The 20,495-nt window shown below is 39.9% G+C and overlaps 1 protein-coding gene across 3 annotated transcripts in view; it reads right to left on the reverse strand.

The window, feature by feature from the left end:
- Positions 1 to 17,666: 17,666 nt before the first annotated feature.
- QRSL1 (glutaminyl-tRNA amidotransferase subunit QRSL1) overlaps positions 17,667 to 20,495 on the reverse strand; it is a 28,867-nt gene continuing 26,038 nt past the window's right edge. For all 3 annotated transcript variants that reach the window (XM_069598236.1, XM_069598237.1, XM_069598239.1), the window contains one exon: positions 17,667 to 19,708. In XM_069598236.1, the coding sequence (XP_069454337.1) occupies positions 19,491 to 19,708 (218 nt within the window). In that variant the 3' untranslated portion in view covers positions 17,667 to 19,490. The remainder of the gene's footprint in view (positions 19,709 to 20,495) is intronic.

Here is a 20,495-nt window from a genome sequence, read left to right on the forward strand (position 1 = left end):
TATCCTGCATCCTTGTTTCTTTTGTATGGGTTAAGTAGTACTTTTTTGGCTGCTCATGCATTTGCCCCTGGGAATGTGACGTTTATTCACCATCTGCATAACTCGGTGTAGGTGAGACCAGTTGGCTGCCACTTCAGCCCTATTGCTTATTACAATAATTGCATCTATCTGGCTGCTGAAGTACCACCACCTGGGCTCTGTGAGGGGGGTGTTGAGGGGAAGGTGGGAGTCATCCTGTGCCTCTCACTGCTGTCAGTGAGCCCAGTTCTTAAAAGACAGCTCTTCATCCCTGGTCTGTAGATGAGAGGTACTGCTGAAGTCTCAGAGCCACTGGCACCCCTCTTGCCGACTTATTTCTTCAGAGGACTGTGTATACTCTGGCCCCTCCCCAGAGCACAGTCATCCAGGCCTTATAGAATACAGCTACTCTAGTGACCCCACTTCTCTGAGCCTCCTACCCCTCTTCCACCATCTGCCACGCAATGCTGGCATTTAAATCTCACTTCATGTGGATCATTGCTTTTTCCTTACTTCCTGGGGTCATCCTAACAGCATATTCACACTGTCTCCTATATTCCAAGACAGTGCTGCCTGCTTTGATCCAACACCCTCTGAATCCCGTCGCATAGAGTCTCCCCCGGCCCTGCACGGACCTGTTGGCTGGGTTCTGCACCCTGTCGGTGTCTGGCACTTTTCTTCCTCAGCTGAGCTGTGTTATGACTTCATGTAATGATGGGCCCAGTGTCCAGGCAGGGAGGCTGGGGCAAGAGTCGGGGTCTTGCTGTTTCAGAAGGGAGTGGCCTTTCCCACTCTTCTAGGAGAGGGGAGGACTAGCCCATCATAGGAAGGCCTGGGCCAGTTCTGCAGGGGAACCCAGAGGTCTCTGTCCTAATGTCAAGCTCCTATTGATTTTCAACCAAAGACCTGACCTTGGCATAGCAAACCTGCCTTGTCAGAGAGATTGACTATTTTGGAGCTCTGGTACCCTTAGGATTAAATCCTGAGCCTAGTACTCCACTTTCTCTGTATCTCTGCTGCAAAAAAAAAAAAAAAAAAAAAGATGTTTCTAATTAGGTCTTCTGGGTCCCTGGTGGCTCAGACGGGAAAGTGTCTGCCTACAGTGCAGGAGATCCGGGTTCAATCCCTGGGTCAAGAAGATCCCCTGGAGAAGGAAATGGCAACCCACTCCAGTATTCTTGCCTGGAAAATCCCATGGACAGAGAAGTCTGGTAGGCTACAGTCCATGGGGTCGTAAAGAGTCGAACACGTCTGAGTGACTTCACTTTCCTTTGTGCGCTTTCACGTTTTCACACTTTTTAAAGCCAGTCATCCTTCATCTGCTATCTTTTTCCACAGCATGAAGTGAGTTTAGCAGTAGCCACCTTTGCTGTCCCTTTAGTTATCATTTCCCTTCTATTGTTCAAACCCCGACACAGTGCTGGTGCATTTGCTACCAGCGTGTAACTGTCACATGGCTGCCTTGTGTTATCTGTGCTCTCCTTCACCAGCAGTGGGGCCCAGTGAACAAGGTGGCAGATTTGGCTCCAAAATCCCATTCTAGCATCTGCTTTCTCAGAACATTTCTGGTACCAGTGTTATAAGTTGTGTTCCTTGGAAGGAGACTTGGAGTCAGAGATGGGCAGGCAGGCAGGAGGTTTATGAGGGAGAACTCTTGAGATCAATACCTGTGGGAGGGAAAAAATGCAGAGATGTATGATTGGGCAAAGGGAAAGTTCAGCCTTGACAAAGGCCTTAGCTGAACCCATAGGGAGCTCTACAGCGAGGCTGGCTGTTAAGAACTGTCCCAAGTTGCAGCAAGCACCTTTTACCTTCATGCTGAGCAGTCGCTGAATGAATGAAGCTTCTCCCAGAAGGGGTCTTGCTATAGTGGAGATGACTTCCAAAAGCTGAGTTAATTCCAAAGCATCTGCCAGTAGAGAGGCATCTGCCAGCAGGGCCTCTGGCAGCTGCAGGGTAAATTCTTCCATCCCAAGGAGGAAGCTGGGGCCTTATCACAGAATCCACTGCAGCTTACTGTGTAATAATATAAATGCTACATTTTTGTCTAACCAGAAACTATGCTCTAGTTGAGAGAAAAAAATGCATGTGTTTTGGTGTGTGTGTGTATGAGATTGAGGACAGTAAATTTTGAAAACCTCTCTTTTCATGATTGGAAGCCAATGGATTATATTTCAAATTTTGTTTAAAAAGTTAAGATAAAAAAATCTGTTACAGCAGACTACACAAATGGTGTCATTTACTGAGGTATTACCATCTTCCTCTTAGTAAAAATGCTTTGTCTACTCACCTGCATAATGTTATTTTTAAAGTTTATTTCCAATAACTTTTTAGTGATAAAAAGCATTTGCATCTAGTTTTAAAATTTTCCTTTTGCTGGACAGAAACTAAACCACAATTCAGTGCTGGGACACTTGGCAATCTTACCGGTGGTGAAGACAGAAATAATTAGATCTGATATATTTAGAAGGGATTGGTTGCCCCTTTCTTAACAAGGAATAATAATAGGCAATTTAAAATTGTTTGACATCTTTCAAATTGCTTTTACACCTTCAGTTATCACAGTAATCCTCCACCCAGTGTCATTAGAGTAGATATTATTATCCCATTTGGTGGATGAGAAAAACTGAGGCTCAGAGGAGCTGTGTTTCATCGATGAAATCTGTATATAAATTGTTGTTTGGTCGCTAACTCATGTCTGAAACTTCGCGACCCCATGGACTGCAGCATGTCAGGCTTCCCTGTCCTTTACTACCTCCCGGAGTCTGCTCACGTTCATGTTCATTGAGTTGGTGACGCCACACAGCCATCTCATCCTCTGTTGCCTATTTCTCTGCCTGCTCTCAATCTTTCCCACCATCAGGGTCTTTTCCAATAAGCTGACTCTTTGCATCAGGTGGCCAAATTATTGGAGCTTCAGCTTCAGCATCAGTCTTTCCAATGAATATTCAGGGTTGATTTCCTTTAGGATTGACTGGTTTGATCTCCTTACTGTCCAAGGGACTCTCAAGAGTCTTCTCCAACACCACGGTTCAAAAGCATCAATTCTTTGGCTCTCAGCCTTCTTTATGGTCCAACTCTAACATCCGTACATGACTACTTCAAAAACCATAGCTTTGACTATACGGATCTTTGTCAGCAAAGAGGGGTCTGTGCTTTATAATATGCTATCTAGGTTTGTCATAGCTTTCATTCCAAGGAGCAAGCATGTTTTAATTTCATGGCTGCAGTCACCATCTGCAGATTTTGGAGGCCAAGAAAATAAAGTCTGTCACTGTTTTCACTTTTCCCCCATCTATTTGCCTTGAAGTGATGGGACCTGATGCCATGATCTTAGTTTTTTGAATGTTGAGATTTTTAGCCAGGTTTTTCACTCTTCTCTTTCACCTTCGTCAAGAGGCTCTTTAGTTCCTCTTCACTTTCTGCCATAGGGTGGTGTCATCTGCATATCTGAGGTTGTTGATATTTCTCCCAGCAATCTTGATCCCAGCTTGTGATTCATCCAGCCTGGTATTCCACATGATGTATTCTGCATATAAGTTAAATAAACAGGATAACAATGTACAGCCTTGTCATACTCCTTTTCCAATGTTGAACCAGTCACTTGTTCAATGAAAAGTTCTAACTGTTGCTTCTTGACCTGCATACATGTTTCCCAGGAGACAGGTAAGGTGGTCTGGTATTCCCATCACTTGAAGAATTTTCCATCATTTGTTGTGATCCACACAGTCAAAGGCTTTCACATAGTCAATGAAGGAGAAGTAGATGTTTTTCTGGAATTCTCTTGCTTTCTCTATGAGCCAGTGGATACTGGCAGTTTGATCTCTGGTTCCACTGCCTTTTCTAAACCTAGCTTTTATATTGGAAGTTCTCAGTTCACATACTGCTGAGCCTAGCTTGAAAGATTTTCAGCATAACATTACTAGCATGTGAAATGAGCACAGTTGTCCGGTAGTTTGAACATTCTTTGGCGCTACTTTTCTTTGAGACTGGAATGAAAACTGACCTTTTCCAGTCCTGTGGCCACTGCTGAATTTTCCAAATTTGCTGGCATATTGAGTGCAGCACTTCAACAGCATTATCTTTTAGGTTTTTGACTAGCTCAGCTGGAATTCATCACTTCCACTAGTTTTGTTTGCAGTAATGCTTCCTAAGGCCCACTTGACTCCACACTTTCGGATGTCTGGCTCTAGGTGAGTGATCACACCATCATGGATATCTGGGTCATTAAGACCTTTTTTGCATAGTTCTTTTGTGTATTCTTGCCACCTCTTCTTCACCTCTTCTGTTTCTGTTAGGATCTTGCCATTTCTGTCTTTTGTGTGTCCATCCTTGCATGAAAAGTTCCCTGATCTCTCCAGTTTTCTTGAGGAGCTCTCTAGTGTTTCCCATTCTATTGTTTTCCTGCATTTCTTTGTGTTGTTCACTTGAGAAGACTTTCTCTCCCTTCTGTTCTTTTGAACTCTGCATTCATTTAGGTATTTCTTTCCCTTTCTTCTTTGCTTTTTACTTCTCTTCTTTTCTCAGCTATTTGTAAAGCCTCCTCAGACAACCACTTTCCTTTTTCACATTTTTTTCCCCTTTGGGATGATTTTGGTCTCTGCCTCCTGTACAATGTTATGAACCTCCTGTAGTTCTTCAGGCACTCTGTTCTTCAGGCACTCTGTCTACCAGATCTGATCCTTTGAATCTATTTGTCACCTCCACTGTATAATCATATGGGATTTGATTTAGGTCATTCCTGAATGGCTTAGTGGTTTTCCCTCCTTTTTTCAACATAAGCCTGAATTTTGCAATAAAGAGCTCATGATCTGAGCCACAGTCACCTCCAGGTCTTGTTTTTGCTGACTGTATAGATCTTCTGCATCTTTCGCTACAAAGAATGTAATCAGTTTACTTTTGATATTGACCTTCGGTGATGTTCGTGTGTAGAGTTGCCTCTTGTGTTGTTGGGGAAAGGTGTTTGCTATGACCAATGTGTTCTGTTGGCAAAACTGTTAGCCTTTGCCATGCTTCATTTTGTGTTCCAAGGCCAAACTTGACCTATTACTCCAGGTATCTCTTCACTTCCTACTTTTGCATTCCAATCCGCTATGATGAGAAAAACATCTTTTTTTGGTGAAAGTTCTAGAAGGTCTTGTAGGTCTTCATAGAACTGGTCAATTACAACTTCTTTGGCATCAGTGGTTGGGCATGGACTTGGATTACTGTGATGTTGAATGGTTTGCCTTGGAAATGAACTGAGGTCATTCTGTCATTTTTGAGATTGCACCTAAGTACTGCACTTTGGGCTGTTTTGTTGACTATGAGGCTACTCCATTTCTTCTAAGGGATTCTTGCCCACAGTAGTAGATATAATGATTATCTGAACTAAATTTGCCTGTTCCCATCTATTTTAGTTTACTGATTCCCAAGACATTGATGTTCATTCACTCTTGCCAACTCCTGCTTGACCACTTCCAATTTACCTTGATTCATGGACCTAATATTCCTGATTCCTATGCAATATTATCCTTTACAGCATCAGACTTTCACCACCAGACACAGCCACAGCTGAGCAGTGTTTCCTCCTTGGCCCAGCTGCTTCATTCCTTCCGGAGCTATTAGTAATTGCCCTCTGCTCTTCCTCAGTAGCATAGTAGACACCTTCTGATCTGGAAGACTCATCTTCTGATGTTATATCTTTTTGCCTTTTCATATTCTTCATGGGTTTCTTGTGGCAAGAATACTGGAGTGGTTTGCCATTCCCTCCTCCAGTGGACCACATTTTGTCACAACTCTTCACTATGACCCATCCATCTTGGGTGGCCCTGCATGGCATGGCTCATAGCTTCATTGAGTTACACAAGCCCCTTTTCCACAACAAGGCTATGAACCAGGAAGGGCTATATATAAACACTGGACAGTAAAATTAATTATAACTAGATTTTTTTATGCTTCAGGTTGGTTGTCTTGAATTTTAAAATAGCTACTGATAAAAAGAAATTGTTAAGTGTTACATTGTGTTACATGACATAATTTTTTTCCCTACCCAGGGATTTTCTAGGATAGTCTTTGATGGATAAGCCTGTTCTGGAATAATTTCTTCAGGCTTCAAGCACATATTGTCAGTACCCAGAAAAACTCACTCTGCCTTTTAAAAGATCTAATTGTCTGAGCTGTCAAACAGCAGAAGTAGAATCAGAAAATTCCATTCCTAGAGGCAAATGAGATATAATTTGTGTTGGAGAACGTTAAGTGTAAGTTCAGAAACTGTGAAGACAGACAGAAGTGTTTGGGTGGGTGGGGGAGGCTCCTAAAACATAGTAGGCTCTTTGCAGGGATATTGCAAGAACGTGGCCTGTATGCTGGGACAGTGAGCACTGGAGACCTTCATTCCACTCTGTGAAGCATTCTTCTGTTGAGAATGTTTCCTATTATCTGTTTCATTTATATTTTTACACTGTGGAATGACTCTAGACTACATTAGCCCATTTGCTATAATTCAAAGTACTCCCTTGAAAAAAGTCTTCTTTAATTAATAGAAATTCCACCTGAACATGGACCTACTAAGTGCACTGATATCAAATCCTCATTCCTACTGACCACTTCCTGGGTAGGTTGCCAAATTCTAACTTTCTAGATGAGGGTTTACTGTACTGAAGCCAGAAATTACTGCTGCCATAGGCCTTTGGCAGCTCTTTTTTTTTTTTTTTTTCAACCTGGAATTTTTTATTTTTTATTTTTTTTAGTTTTTTATTTTTTTAATTTTAAAATCTTTAATTCTTACATGTGTTCCCAAACATGAACCCCGCTCCCACCTCCCTCCCCATAACATCTCTGTGGGTCATGGCAGCTCTTATATAAGAAACTAAACTGTGGACAGGGATAGAAGGTAGGGAATATGCAGTATTTTTATAAATTTTAGGCTTTGGCTTTTATAATAAATTATTCAATTTATTTTAAAAAATAGATAACACATACTGTGCAAAATTCAGTGGTACAGAAGACTCAGCAGTGAAAACAAATCTCTTCTCACCCCCTGAACCAAAGCAACTAGTCCCCATCTCCAGAGGAAATCAATTTCTTGTGTGCTCCTTTCAGAGACATGCAGGCCATATTAGATTGAATGTATATACCATGATTATTTAATCATTAAAGAGCATTCAGGTTGTTGCCAATCCTTTGCAAATCTGTAATGTGGTTTTCTTTTATCTTTACATCTTTGCTATGTTTGGAATTTTTGAGTAAGAAGTGAAATGGGGATACATATTTTTTTCTCTAGATGGCTAGTCCTAACATGCTTTATTGAATAATTCATCTTTCCCATTGATTTGAAATAACTTCTTTGTCACATGCAAAATTTTTATAGATGTTGGAGTAAGTTTTCTAGAATTTCTGTCTGATTTGTATCAGTCTATTCAAACATTTTAATTGTTATAAACATGTGTTTTAATGTCTTATAAGACTGTTCCTCTTATTACTGTTCTTTTTCAGGATTTTCCTGACCTTTATTACATGTTTATTTTTTCCTCAGGCCTATGGAAAATAATTCCAAATTGGCTCTTTCCCCCCACATTTCAAGTGACTGTTGAGAACTTGGGATATGGACAGTGTTACTAATAAGACACCAAATTAAAATTTTTTAAATTGTTATTAAAGTTGAAATAGTTACATGTGGCTAGTGGCTGCTGTGTTTCTAGAGACTCTGTATATAAAAAGATGATTTATTTCTGAACAGTAATTTTGTGCCCAACCATGTTATTCAACTCTTCTATTATTTAAAACAATTTTTCATATGATTCTCTTGAGTTTTACAAGTGTGCAATTAGTATAATCTAACAGTGAGACTTTTACTGCTTTCCTTCCAATTAATACAACTTCTATGCATTTTGACTTTGAATTTTACAGAAAAACAAAGTAAATTTGTATACTGAAAACTTCATGGTCTTAATTTATTCAACATTTATCATCTTGATATTAGATCTTAGAGGATAAAAAATAATTAAGGCATATTCGTTTCTTTAAGAATTTATTGTATGGTGGATAGAATAGGAGTATCTCATGGAGAAGTAGCATACAGTAGAGTAAAACTCATGATAGAGATGTGCAAGAGTTTGAGGTGGACAATGGCATCAGTTCAGTTACTCAGCCGTGTCTGACTCTTTGCGACCCCATGAATCACAGCACGCCAGGCCTCCCTGTCCATCACAAACTCCCGGAGTTTACTCAAACTCATGTCCATCGAGTCGGTGATGCCATCCAGCCATCTCATCCCCTGTCGTCCCCTTCTCCTCCTGCCCTCAATCCCTCCCAGCATCAGAGTCTTTCCAATGAGTCAACTCTTCGCATGAGGTGGCCAAAGTACTGGAGTTTCAGCTTTAGCATCATTCCTTCCAAAGAACACCCAGGACTGATCTCCTTGCAGTCCAAGGGACTCTCAAGAGTCTTCTCCAACACCACAGTTCAAAAGCATCAATTCTTTGGCACTCAGCTTTCTTCACAGTCCAACTCTCAGATCCATACATGACTACTGTAAAAACCATAGCCTTGACTAGATGGACCTTTGTTGGCAAAGTAATGTCTCTGCTTTTGAATATGCTATCTAGGTTGGTCATAACTTTCCTTCCAAGGAGTAAGCATAGAAACACCTTAAGTGGTGTGTGTGGCGGGGGGGGGGGTGGGGGGCGGGGGGAGGGAAGACTTTTGGAAAGGGGAAGCCTAGCCCAAGTGTTAAAGAATGATTTAAAATTAACCAGATGGAAGTTAGGAGAGGAGATAATGGATTTCAGACTACGAAGATAGTTACTTATCTATAAAGTAAATGTTGTTTCTTTTAGCTTGTTAAAAGTGTTTACTCTTCAGATATGGTTATAGGCCTTTAATCAAATGTTTATACAACATATTGATTCAGGCATATTTTGAAACTACACTTGTGTCTGCAAAGTGTGAGGGTTTTTATAAAAATAATGCATGATAAAAATGTATTATTTCAGTTAATGTTTAAGTTGCCTGCCTATAATGATGGCAATACAATTTAGCTGGTGGAATACTATAGTTAAGTCTAATTCCAAACTTAGTTTTACAGTAGTCCTAGTTTCTTTGCTAATAATTACTTCATATTGGCAGTTCATTAAACCTCAAAGTGTATAATCCTTTCCTAATTGGAGTACTTTTATACCAAGAAGTTTTATGTTCCCTACAGAGCCACGGGGATAAACTAAATTTCCTTTGAAACTCTTAGCTTAGATTTTTTCTTCTAGAAACACTGAAATTCTAATTAATCATCACCCAGGAAAACAACACAAAACCCCCAAACCAGTGTGTGTCAAAACTCCTCAATGCACAGCACAATGCTACTCCCTTTTCTTTCCCTAATGTTATCTGGGTTGTGATCATAAAAGCTTTAGATCAAGGCAGCAACATGCAAAATGATCAGTTTATCAAATTATATATACACCTATTTTGTTTATGTCAATTGTTCATGGCTTATCTCAATTTATATTTTGCTGAGGCCTCAGTGTTCAGTGTTTTGGGAGAATGGGCACAATATGAATATCAAGGGTTTTGTAAACATCCATTAGATTGAGCATAATAAAATGTTCACTAATAAAGCATGACAAGACTTGTAGCAGATCAAAAATGGTAAATATGTATCAAATTGGGTGAATGCATTCCTTTATAGTGATTTAGAAATCACATTTCTTTATAGTGACCTTTCCGGGATGTATTGAAAGTTTTGCCCTACTCTGAAAACTGGTATTTTTTCTTCTTCTAAAATTTTACCTATTCAATCAATTACATAAATATTTCTTTCACTTTTTATGGAAATGTTGATTTCCCAGGCATTTCACTTTTGGACCCTGGAGCACTTCTGGAACACTCAAGTCCTGTATCCAGGTGGTGAGCTTACCCTAAAATGTAGTTGCAATTATGCATTTGGGAAGAGTGAATGGGGACCTGTGTGTGAAAGCACTTCAGCACCAGCAGCTTCATGCTCTGCCTGAAAGCCATACTTTACCCTCCACACAAGAAGGCAGACCCAGAGTTAAGAGTAGGAGGATAGTAATAGGTATACTGGTTGGGTTAGGCTGTGCTTCTTCATTAACTTTCTCCCCTAAATTTAATGGCTTCAAACAACAAAAATTTTTTAACTTTAAAAGAAAGCTCTGCTAACCTTAGCCACTCATGAACCCAGGCTGATAGAGCAGCCACCGTTTTGCACTTTGTTGTTCAGTCACTAAGACGTGTCCGACTCTTTGTGATCCTAGGGACTGCAGCACACCAGGCTTCCTTGTCCTTCACTCTCTCTTGGAGTTTTCTCAAATTCATGTCCATGGAGTTGGTGATGCCATCCAACCAAACCACATTTTGCACATTGCTGGAGATCAAAGAGAACTCTGGAGAGTGCCAGCCAACCCAGCAAACTCAGGCCCAGACACAGGAGGCTTTCACTCACAGCATTGGCTGGAACCAGGCATGTGATCACACCTAGCTACAGAGAGTCTGAGAGAGGAGAGAACTGGAAATATTTGACAAACAACACTAACGATGACCTCAATAGTATTGAAAATGTGTTGAAAGAGGAGTTTTGACAAGAGCAGAGATGACCTCAGCAGAAATGGGAACAATGTGAATAGTGCTAGATCAGTGTTGGCTGCTCCAAAATTGTTCACACTTCTCTTCCCTAAAACTGTTTTCCAATTAAATTTAACTCAATAAACATTTAATAAAAGACTTAGAGTGTGTTTAAACAAAGGTGAGCTGAGGCAAAACTGTAGGTAATGCTATTCTTTTGGATGCCACACTCAGGGTACTTTGGGGGTCATCTTAAGAAAAACTAACAAAGCTTTGACAGTGAGCCCAAATCAGATCCAACTATATATAAGCTTTTAGACTATAAGAGTGGTATAGACAGGTACTGAGTTAATTTTTTTAAAACTTGATCTAACTTGATCTCTTCTTCATACCATCGATTAAAATATATTACAGGTACATTAGACATATGACACCAAAGGCAAAAGCCAGAAAGCAAAAATAGATACATTAGTCTTCATCAGAATAAAAAGAAAACCTTACTGCTTTTAAGAAAACTATCAAAAGTATGAAAAGACAATTCGCAGGAGGAAATGTTTGCAAATCACATATCTGAAAAAGACTTGTATCCAAAATATATCTTTTAAAAAACCTCTTAAACACAACAATAAAAAAACCCCAATTTTAAAATGAATCTTTAAGGATTTAAATACACATTTCTCCATCCACCTATATATATATGTACATATATATATACACATATATATATAATTGTCCAGTCTACACATGAAAAGATACTCAATATCATTAGTCATTCAGTTCAGTTCAGTCGCTCAGTCGTGTCCAACTCTTTGCGACCCTGTGAATTGCAGCATGCCAGGCTTCCCTGTCCATCACCAATTCCCAGAGTTCACCCAAACTCATGTCCATCGAGTCAGTGATGCCATCCAGCCATCTCATCCTCTGTTGTCCCCTTCTCGTCCTGCCCCCAATCCCTCCCAGCATCAGAGTCTTTTCCAATGAGTCAACTCTTTGTATGAGGTGGCCAAAGTATTGGAGTTTCAGCTTTAGCATCAGTTCTTCCAATGAACACCCAGGACTGATCTCCTTTAGAATGGATTGGTTGGATCTTCTTGCAGTCCAGGGGACTCTTAAGAGTCTTTTCCAGCACCACAGTTCAAACGCATCAATTCTTTGGAGCTCAGCTTTCTTTACAGTCCAACTCTCACATCCATACATGACCACTGGAAAAACCATAGCCTTGACTAGATGGACCTTTGTTGGCAAAGTCTCTGCTTTTGAATATGCTACCTAGGTTGGTCATAACTTTCCTTCCAAAGAGTAAGTGTCTTTTAATTTCATGGCTGCAGTCACCATCTGCAGTGATTTTGGAGCCCCCCAAAATAAAGTCTGACACTGTTTCCACTGTTTCCCCATCTATTTCCCATGAAGTGATGGGACCAGATGCCATGATCTCAGTTTTCTGAATGTTGAGCTTTAAGCCAACTTTTCCACTCTCCACTTTCACTTTCATCAAGAGGCTTTTTGGTTCCTCTTCACCTTCTGCCATAAGGGTGGTGTCATCTGCATATCTGAGGTTATTGATATTTCTCCCGGCAATCTTGATTCCAGCTTGTGCTTCCTCCAGCCCAGCATTTCTCATGATGTACTCTGCATATAAGTTAAATAAGCAGGGTGACAATATACAGCCTTGACGTACTCCTTTTCCTATTTGGAACCAGTCTGTTGTTTCATGTCCAGTTCTAACTGTTGCTTCCTGACCTGCATATAGGTTTCTCAAGAAGCAGGTCAGGTGATCTGGTACTCCCATCTCTTTCAGAACACAGTCATTCCACAGTCATTAGTCATTCAGTTCAGTTCAGTCACTCAGTCGGGTCCGACTCTTTGCGACCCATGAATCACAGCACGCCAGGCCTCCCTGTCCATCACCATCTCCCAGAGTTCACTCAAGCTCACTTCCATCGAGTCGGTGATGCCATCCAGCCATCTCATCTTCTGTCGTCCCCTTTCCCTCCTGTCCCCAATCCCTCCCAGCATCAGAGTCTTTTCCAATGAGTCAACTCTTCGCATGAGGTGGCCAAAGTACTGGAGTTTCAGCTTTAGCATCATTCCTTCCAAAGAAATCCCAGGGCTGATCTCCTTCAGAATGGACTGGTTGGATCTCCTTGCGGTCCAAGGGACTCTCAAGAGTCTTGTCCAATACCACAGTTCAAAAGCATCAATTCTTCAGCACTCAGCTTTCTTCACAGTCCAACTCTCACATCCATACATGACCACAGGAAAAACCATAGCCTTGACTAGATGGACCTTTGTTGGCAAAGTAATGTTTCTGCTTTTGAATATGCTATCTAGGTTGATCATAACTTTTCTTCCAAGGAGTAAGTGTCTTTTAATTTCACGGCTGCAGTCACCATGTGCAGTGATTTTTCAGACTGAAACTACAGTGGGATACCACTTCATCTGACTGAACACAGTGTGCAAAATGGTGGCTGCTCTATCAGCCTGAGTCCCTATAATAATAATAAAAAAAAAGACAATAACAAGGGTTAGCAAGAATGTGGAAAAACTGAAACCCTCATATATTGCTGGTAGGAACGTAAAACAGTGCAGCCACTTTGGAAATGTTTAGCCATTTTTCAAAAGGTCAAACACAGTGTTACCAGATGACCCACCAATTTCACACCTAGATATAAATTCAGGCAAAACAGCAGCACATTGTACATGAGTATGTACACTTGTGCATGCATGTTCATGGCAGTATTATTCATTCCTAAGGTGGGAACAATTCAAATGTCCATCAATATATAAAATAACAACATGCAACACACGTTGGAATATTATTCAGTCATAAAAACAATGAGATATTAACCTATGCTTCAACATGGATGAATCTTGAAAACTCTATGCTAAGTGAAAGAAGCTAGACACAAAAGGTCATGTAGTGTATGATTGCATTTATATGTCACGTCCAGAAGAGGCAAATCCACAAAGACAGGAAACTTGTGGTGTCAGGGGCTGGGGATAGAGTGGAATGGGGAGTGACTGCTAATGGCCATGGGGCTTCTTTGTGGGATAATAAAAACATTCTGGAATCTCATGGTAATGGTTTCACAACTATGTGAAGTATGACATCAGTATAAAAAAACTTACGTGTGTGTGTGTATATATATACATATGTATACATACATCTTGACCGTCTAGTCAAGGCTATGGTTTTTCCTGTGGTCATGTATGGATGTGAGAGTTGGACTGTGAAGAAAGCTGAGCGCCAAAGAATTGATGTGTTTGAACTGTGGTGTTGGAGAAGACTCTTGACAGTCCCTTGGACTGCAAGGAGATCCAACCAGTCCATTCTGAAGGAGATCAGCCCTGGGATTTCTTTGGAGGGAATGATGCTAAAGCTGAAACTCCAGTACTTTGGCCACCTCATGCGAAGAGTTGACTCATTGGAAAAGACTCTGATGTTGGGAGGGATTGGGGGCAGGAAGAGAAGGGGACGACAGAGGATGAGATGGCTGGATGGCATCACCGACTCGATGGATGTGAGTCCGAGTGAACTCCGGGAGTTGGTGATGGACAGGGAGGCCTGGCGTGCTGCGATTCATGGGGTCACAGAGTCAGACACGACTGAGTGACTGAACTGATACTGATACATACATCTAAATGGAGAGATAGTGATTTTGTGTGTGTGCTTTTCTGTTGTCTCCTGCCAGAACACAAGCATTACCTTCGTAACGCGAAAAAATAAAACCTCTTAAAATCAATTCAAATCAAATTTAAAAATTGAGATCTTGCATTTCCTGGTACAACCTTTCAGGTGACCCAGTGCAGATTACATTCATATGAAATGTAGAATAAGCAAAACTAAATTGTTTTTGGGAAAAAAAATCAGAGGAATAGTTTCCTCTCGAGGGATGGGAGCAGGGATTAACTAGGAGAGGACATGAGGAAATTTTCTGGGGTGACAGAAATTATAGTAATGGTCTATGTGTTGATAGTGGTTTGGGTTACACAGGTGAATGCATTTGTCAAAACTCAGGGAACATACACTTAAGATTTGTGAATTTCATTGTACTTAAGTTTTACTTTAAAAAACCCATAAACAAATATTGAACTCAAGTGACAGATATGCTTAGGTATTTACGGTAAAGTGTACTTTGAGATATATATTTTAAAAATAAGGCAGATTAAAGGATGATGAGATATTAGATGGATTGATATGTGATAAAATACAGTAAAATGTCAGTAGTAGAATGTAGGTGGTGGGTTCAGTGCTTTATATTTGAAAATTTTCATAATAAAACAGGGAAGAACGAGTGGACTTCATTCTCTGTCCTTCTGACTCCCCAGGCTCCATTTTTCTCACCTGCCTTTTTACCTGTTAGGTATTTCTCCTTGACTGTGGAATACATCTTCAGCCCCTACATATCATTCCTGCTTTTCCTGTTTTTATAAAGGTTAACATCATTTTTCTAGTTGAGAGCACTTCTCAGTATAAAAGCCATATTTCTTTCCCTCCTTTCTCCCATACCCTTAAATCCAATTAAACTCCAAATTCTTCTGATTTTCACTTTATCTCTTTTCTTTCCCACGAACACTACCTTAATTCTGCACCAGTTACATCTGCATCCTAGTAGCTATTTCCATGGAGAACTAGAGTAGGATAAATAAGAAAATAATTCACATGTAATTAGATTCTCCATGTCTTTTGACATGCTTGTGATAGAATGGTTCTAACAGTATACTGTATTGGAATTTACCTGGTTATTATAAGGCATAAAACTTTGAATTTCAGCCTCGCAAACACTCTTGTCACAGAAAACAAAGAATTCTATTCTATGATTGGCCTCTGAAGACAACTGGTCCTGCTATATGAACTCTGCTGAAGTTGTCCATTTTCATCTTAGCAGATACCCAACACCAGTTCTATCATACTATTCTGCAGGTCTATTTTATGACTAATTTCACCAAGAAATGAAGTTAATTACCAACAGATGCCCCAGGGGTGCTTCATTAACTGTCCCCACCATCCCCCAATGGCTAGACTCTGTAGGGAATAGCAACCCTAAACTTTTCCTATGTTAAAATAATTGTAGATAAGATTTAATATTTCAGGATCTCAACCATCTAGGTATGTATATGTGGGACTGGAACTGAGTTTTATGAGCAAGAGCTTGGCTCTGTCAAAAGTGCTTCCCCCTCTCACTTGGTTGGCAAGGCACAAGAGCCTTTTAAAAAACCTTCAGGTCTTTGAACACTGCATTAGTCAATTCTTTATCAAAGGCTCAAGGAAATTGCTTTAGAAACACATAGTTCATCATTTCTTCCAGATGTTTTAAACTTTATCCTCAGTGGAAGCCAGATCACCAGAGCCATTATAGCTAGTCTCTAGCATAAGTTTTTAGTAAATTGCAGTTTGGCCATATTAGTTTAATGTGTATTTGTAGCATATATGGGAAAATGGTAATTTCATGATTGTTTGCATTTATTTATAGTTCCAAACTTTTGAGTACTTATTTTGTCATGCTATGCTATGTGCTTTAAGGGCATCATTTAAATTTAATCCTCCCAACCATCCCTTGGAATAAATATTATCTCCATTTCACAGGTCAAGACACTAAAGCTCAGAGAGGTTACAAAACTCACAAATGGCAGTTAATAGGACTCAAACCCAGGTTTATCTTTTTAAATCTGGTGAACTTTCCCACTAGAAAAGCAACAGGAAAATTTCCCACTGTATCACACTATATAGCCTTAACCATCTGTATAAGTACCTTGACGAACATCGTTAATTTTTACTTATTCCTGGTTTTAACTTTTACCCCTTTTTTATCAATTCAGTGATTTCCTCAATTATTTACTTTTATAGCATTTTAATAATACATTTTTAATAAAGTGCCTAGAATTCTTTTGGATTTATATTCCACTGTGGTATAAAGAAAAAGGAATAAAAAGTCCCTCTGAAATCCTGTAATTACTTTTATTTAATGTTTGCTGGGGTTTTCTGGTGTTATTTGCTTTTATTAAATTTTCAGGTTTTTGTTCTAGTGTACACATGGCTTACGCTATGAAATAACTGAGGAAAGCCTTCTACTTTAAACTGTCCTCTGGCGCTTCTAAGTCCAATGAGTAAATTTTACCTGAGGCTTGCACAGGCAACACATTTAGCCGTGGTATAATCAGATACTTGAGTAAAGGGAGGGAGAGTAAAAGTTGTTAGTAAATGAAAGTTCGTAACAGAAACCATTAATTTTGTGAACATTTCATTACTTTGGTCCCCTACTTTGACTGGAACAGGGTGTGACAGTTTCCAGAATTCTCGAGGTCTACTTACTGGTGCCCTGTAACCAGATCTCTTCACCATTCTTCAGATCCTGTCCTAAAATCCTAAAGATATTTCTTGTCCATGATAGAAGGTGCCTGGTGGGCCACAGTCTCTGGGGTCGCAGAGTCGGACATGCCTTAGTGACTCAACAGCATGGAAGGGGCCGGTGTTTTCCTCATAGGAATCACCGTTCCCTGTCATGTTCGTAAGTTCCTCTTCTGTACCATTCTATCTTTTCTAGCTGGTCCACAGTCCTGTGTTCCTGACAGCCTAGTGTCATACAGCCAATCAAATTCTGCCTCTCTAGTTTCAAGTGACTTTCTTGATAACGACAGGTGGGGGCCAACACGGATTTGGCTTGGACTTGGCTCTGCATGGTGTCAGGTGCCAAGTTTCGTGAATGCATCACATTTTTTCACTCTAGCAACCCTTCTGCTGTTGAATCCGTCTTTCGCTCTGTTGCGCTGTCTTATCAAGGCACTCATCTCACACTCGCAGTCGTCTTCACCTTTCTGACGTGCTCTGCTCTGACAGCCCTGTTGCTCATAGTTTCAGGGTTTAATTAGCTGAGACACAGAAACCATTTTCCATTTTAAATTCTCAGACAGTGATTTGGCAAAATGAGATCTACCATATTTAGGGTAAAGATGGAAAAGAAAGAACAGATTAGGTATCGTTTCAAGCTAGTTGGGTGTTATTATGTGAAAACGATGTAAATGTTTCACTTCCTTGTTTCAAGTCATTAGTGCAACTCAAGTTGAGACATAGGAGTAAGAGAAACTACATATTATTCGAAAATCTTTTATTTCAAACTATACACAGATAAAAAAAGACTGGGGTAAAGATTTATTTGCTTGCCATTTGCATCATACTCTCTCCCCCAACTAAGGGGTTTCTCTTGTTATAAAATAAAGCAATTCTCTGTCATGAATTTCTTCCTTTCAGGGATTCATAGTCAAAATCTTTCAGAATACTAGTGCACTTGGCACAGAAAACTTTTATGCCGTTTATCAAATTGAGCGTTTGGCCAGGGAGAGAGAAAACTATTAATGAAAAGTACCAGGCAGTTTAAACTCCCATCGCACTGTTTTCCAGTAGTTCTGAGAAGGTTGTGCCTCTTATGTTTTTACTTCATGTCTTTTATATTTAGAAAAGACTTTTTCCTTACCAAAGTGAATCTATTAAATAATAATTCAGCTCCCTACTTAAACTTATCAACAATAAATGTCAAATCAGAACTCATGATAAACATGAGATGACAATTGTGTTCTGGCAAAGACAAATCCAACGATGAAACCTTATAGGGGATCAAACTTAGGTCTCCTGCATTGCAGGCAGGTTCTTTACCATCTGAGCTACCAAGGAAGCCCTTTATAGTGGATAAATGAATGCTTTTCATTAGAGCTTTTTTTCCCCCCAAATTCTGAATATATATTCCCATTCTTATTTCTTTGTGCTAAAGGTGCCTAAAAGGAGAGCACTTTGTAAGGAAAGTCAGGAGGGTGGGTAAGAAAACCATAAGGAAGAGAATCTGGAGTAAGGAAGGAGGCCCATGGGCCTCTTCTCAACATGGGCCCATGCAGCCCCACCAAGTTATCTACAAGTTTTTCATCCTGAATCTTACTTGTGTATTGAAACTTTCTCACTAAAGCCATGCTCCAGTAGCTACCAATTTTCGAGTTTAGTCCAGTTTGTTAGGTCACTGCAAAGGTCTGACACCACTGAGCCAGTTTGTGACTGATAAACTAGGAGAATGAACTCGGTCTAACTAGGAGTTATCCTGAGCTCCTTGGCATGGGGCGCTGGAATAGTAGAAGTAACATTTTAACTTTCAGCAGGAAAGAAGAAAAGTTCTCACTGCAGGTCTATTCTTAGAGGAGTGTGCCCACCTGGGCTCTCCCCAGAGAGAGGCACACCCCTGTCTGGGCCAGCAAGTTGCACTTCCTCCTGTGTTAGAGCTTCTCTTCCACCTGCTCTGCTCAGACCTAGAGGTGGATGTTCCCATTTTATTGTTTTCGTGCATTTTTAACCTCTTTTGCAGTGGCCTCTACCACGTGTTGAAATGCCTGTCAGCTGGGCTGTCTAGGCTCCCTCCGGAAGTACGACTTACTGTTCATGTTTGTGCTTTGGTTGCAAAGACATACAAGTCTTGACAGGTTTACCCTGAAGCTTACTTGCACTGTAAGCAATGTTCTTTTTAATGAACATTTAGAAGGCATCATTTTTGAGCAACATGTATCTCGTATTATAATAGAAATCCTGTACTTGGTTTCTACTTGAGTGAATGTGTCTGCCTCTTTGCAACCCCATGGGCTGTAGCCCGCAGGCTCCTCTGTCCATGGAGTTCTCCTGGCAAGAATACTGGAGTGGGTTGCCATGGCCTCCTCCAGGGGATCTTTCCGACCTAGGGATTGAACCCAGGTCTCTTGTACTTTGGTTTATACTGAGTGGATGCTGAATAAATGCTGACATTTATAATTATAATCACAAGAATTTTAAAAAATGACTCCAAGGAGTGACTATGTCGACAATGAGCCAAATTTCAAGAACACCTGACTTCTCTAGAATATAAAAACCTTTAAAAGTCATAATGTGCACAATATAGTTATCACTATTTTAGAGAAACCGAAGCTAACTTTTCATTTTCAAAGACTGATGAGCAATCATCCATTAGTTCTTGAAGCTGAATAACAGGAAACTGGACTTGTTTTTCAAACCATTTGGCAACTGTAAGAAGCTGCTGGTCACAAAATGCACGTCCAATAAACTGTAGTCCTATTGGCAACCCTTGGGTTGAGAGGGCCATAGGGACACTCACAGCTGGCAATCCTGAGGAAAGGAAAGAGACCCATTAAATGTTGACCAATTCTCCACCCTAAGACACAGAGACCTCTTCCACTTTCCAGTGCCAATAGGTACAAGACAGGATAAGGGTTAAAAAGAAAAAAATCACAAAAATTATGACATGTATATTTTCGTATCTTCCTTTGTTCATTTAATATATCTAGGAAATCACTGTACATCTGTTCAGAGACCGGGTTCATTCCTTTTTTATAGTTGCATAGTATTCCACCCTGTGGTTTTACCATAATTTATTCAACCATTCTTCTATGGTTGGGGAGTTTTGACTGTTTTTAGTATTTAGCGATTTCATGCCATGTCCCGGAGAATTACCTTGTGTATTTTTTCAGTATTCTTGAATGTTTCTCAGATGAAGAGGAATTGCTTCATCAAAAGATAAATGTATATATTAATTAGAAATTGCCAAATTCCCCTCCAAAAAAGTTGTACCTTTTGAACTTCTATCAGCAAAATGAGAGTTTTCCTACAGCCATACAGTATGTTGCTGAGTTGCTTAATTTTTTGTCAATTTATTAGGTGAGAAATAGTAGCTCAGGGTAGTTTTAATTTCAGTTTTGGGGTATCTTGTTATGCCATAAAATAAGAAAGTTTTAAAAAATTAATGGAGGCTAGTTTAAGGGTTACATACAACTTGGAGAGGTTCCTGTTAGTTAAATTTGAGCATCAAAAATAATGAGAATTATTTATAATACACTGATTTTTTTAAAAAAGGAAAGCTGCTCTATAGAGAAGACTGCTAGCTAAGATACGGAGA

The sequence above is a fragment of the Ovis canadensis genome, chromosome 8, assembly GCF_042477335.2.
Source record: "Ovis canadensis isolate MfBH-ARS-UI-01 breed Bighorn chromosome 8, ARS-UI_OviCan_v2, whole genome shotgun sequence".
In the NCBI taxonomy this organism is placed as follows: Eukaryota; Metazoa; Chordata; class Mammalia; order Artiodactyla; family Bovidae; genus Ovis; species Ovis canadensis.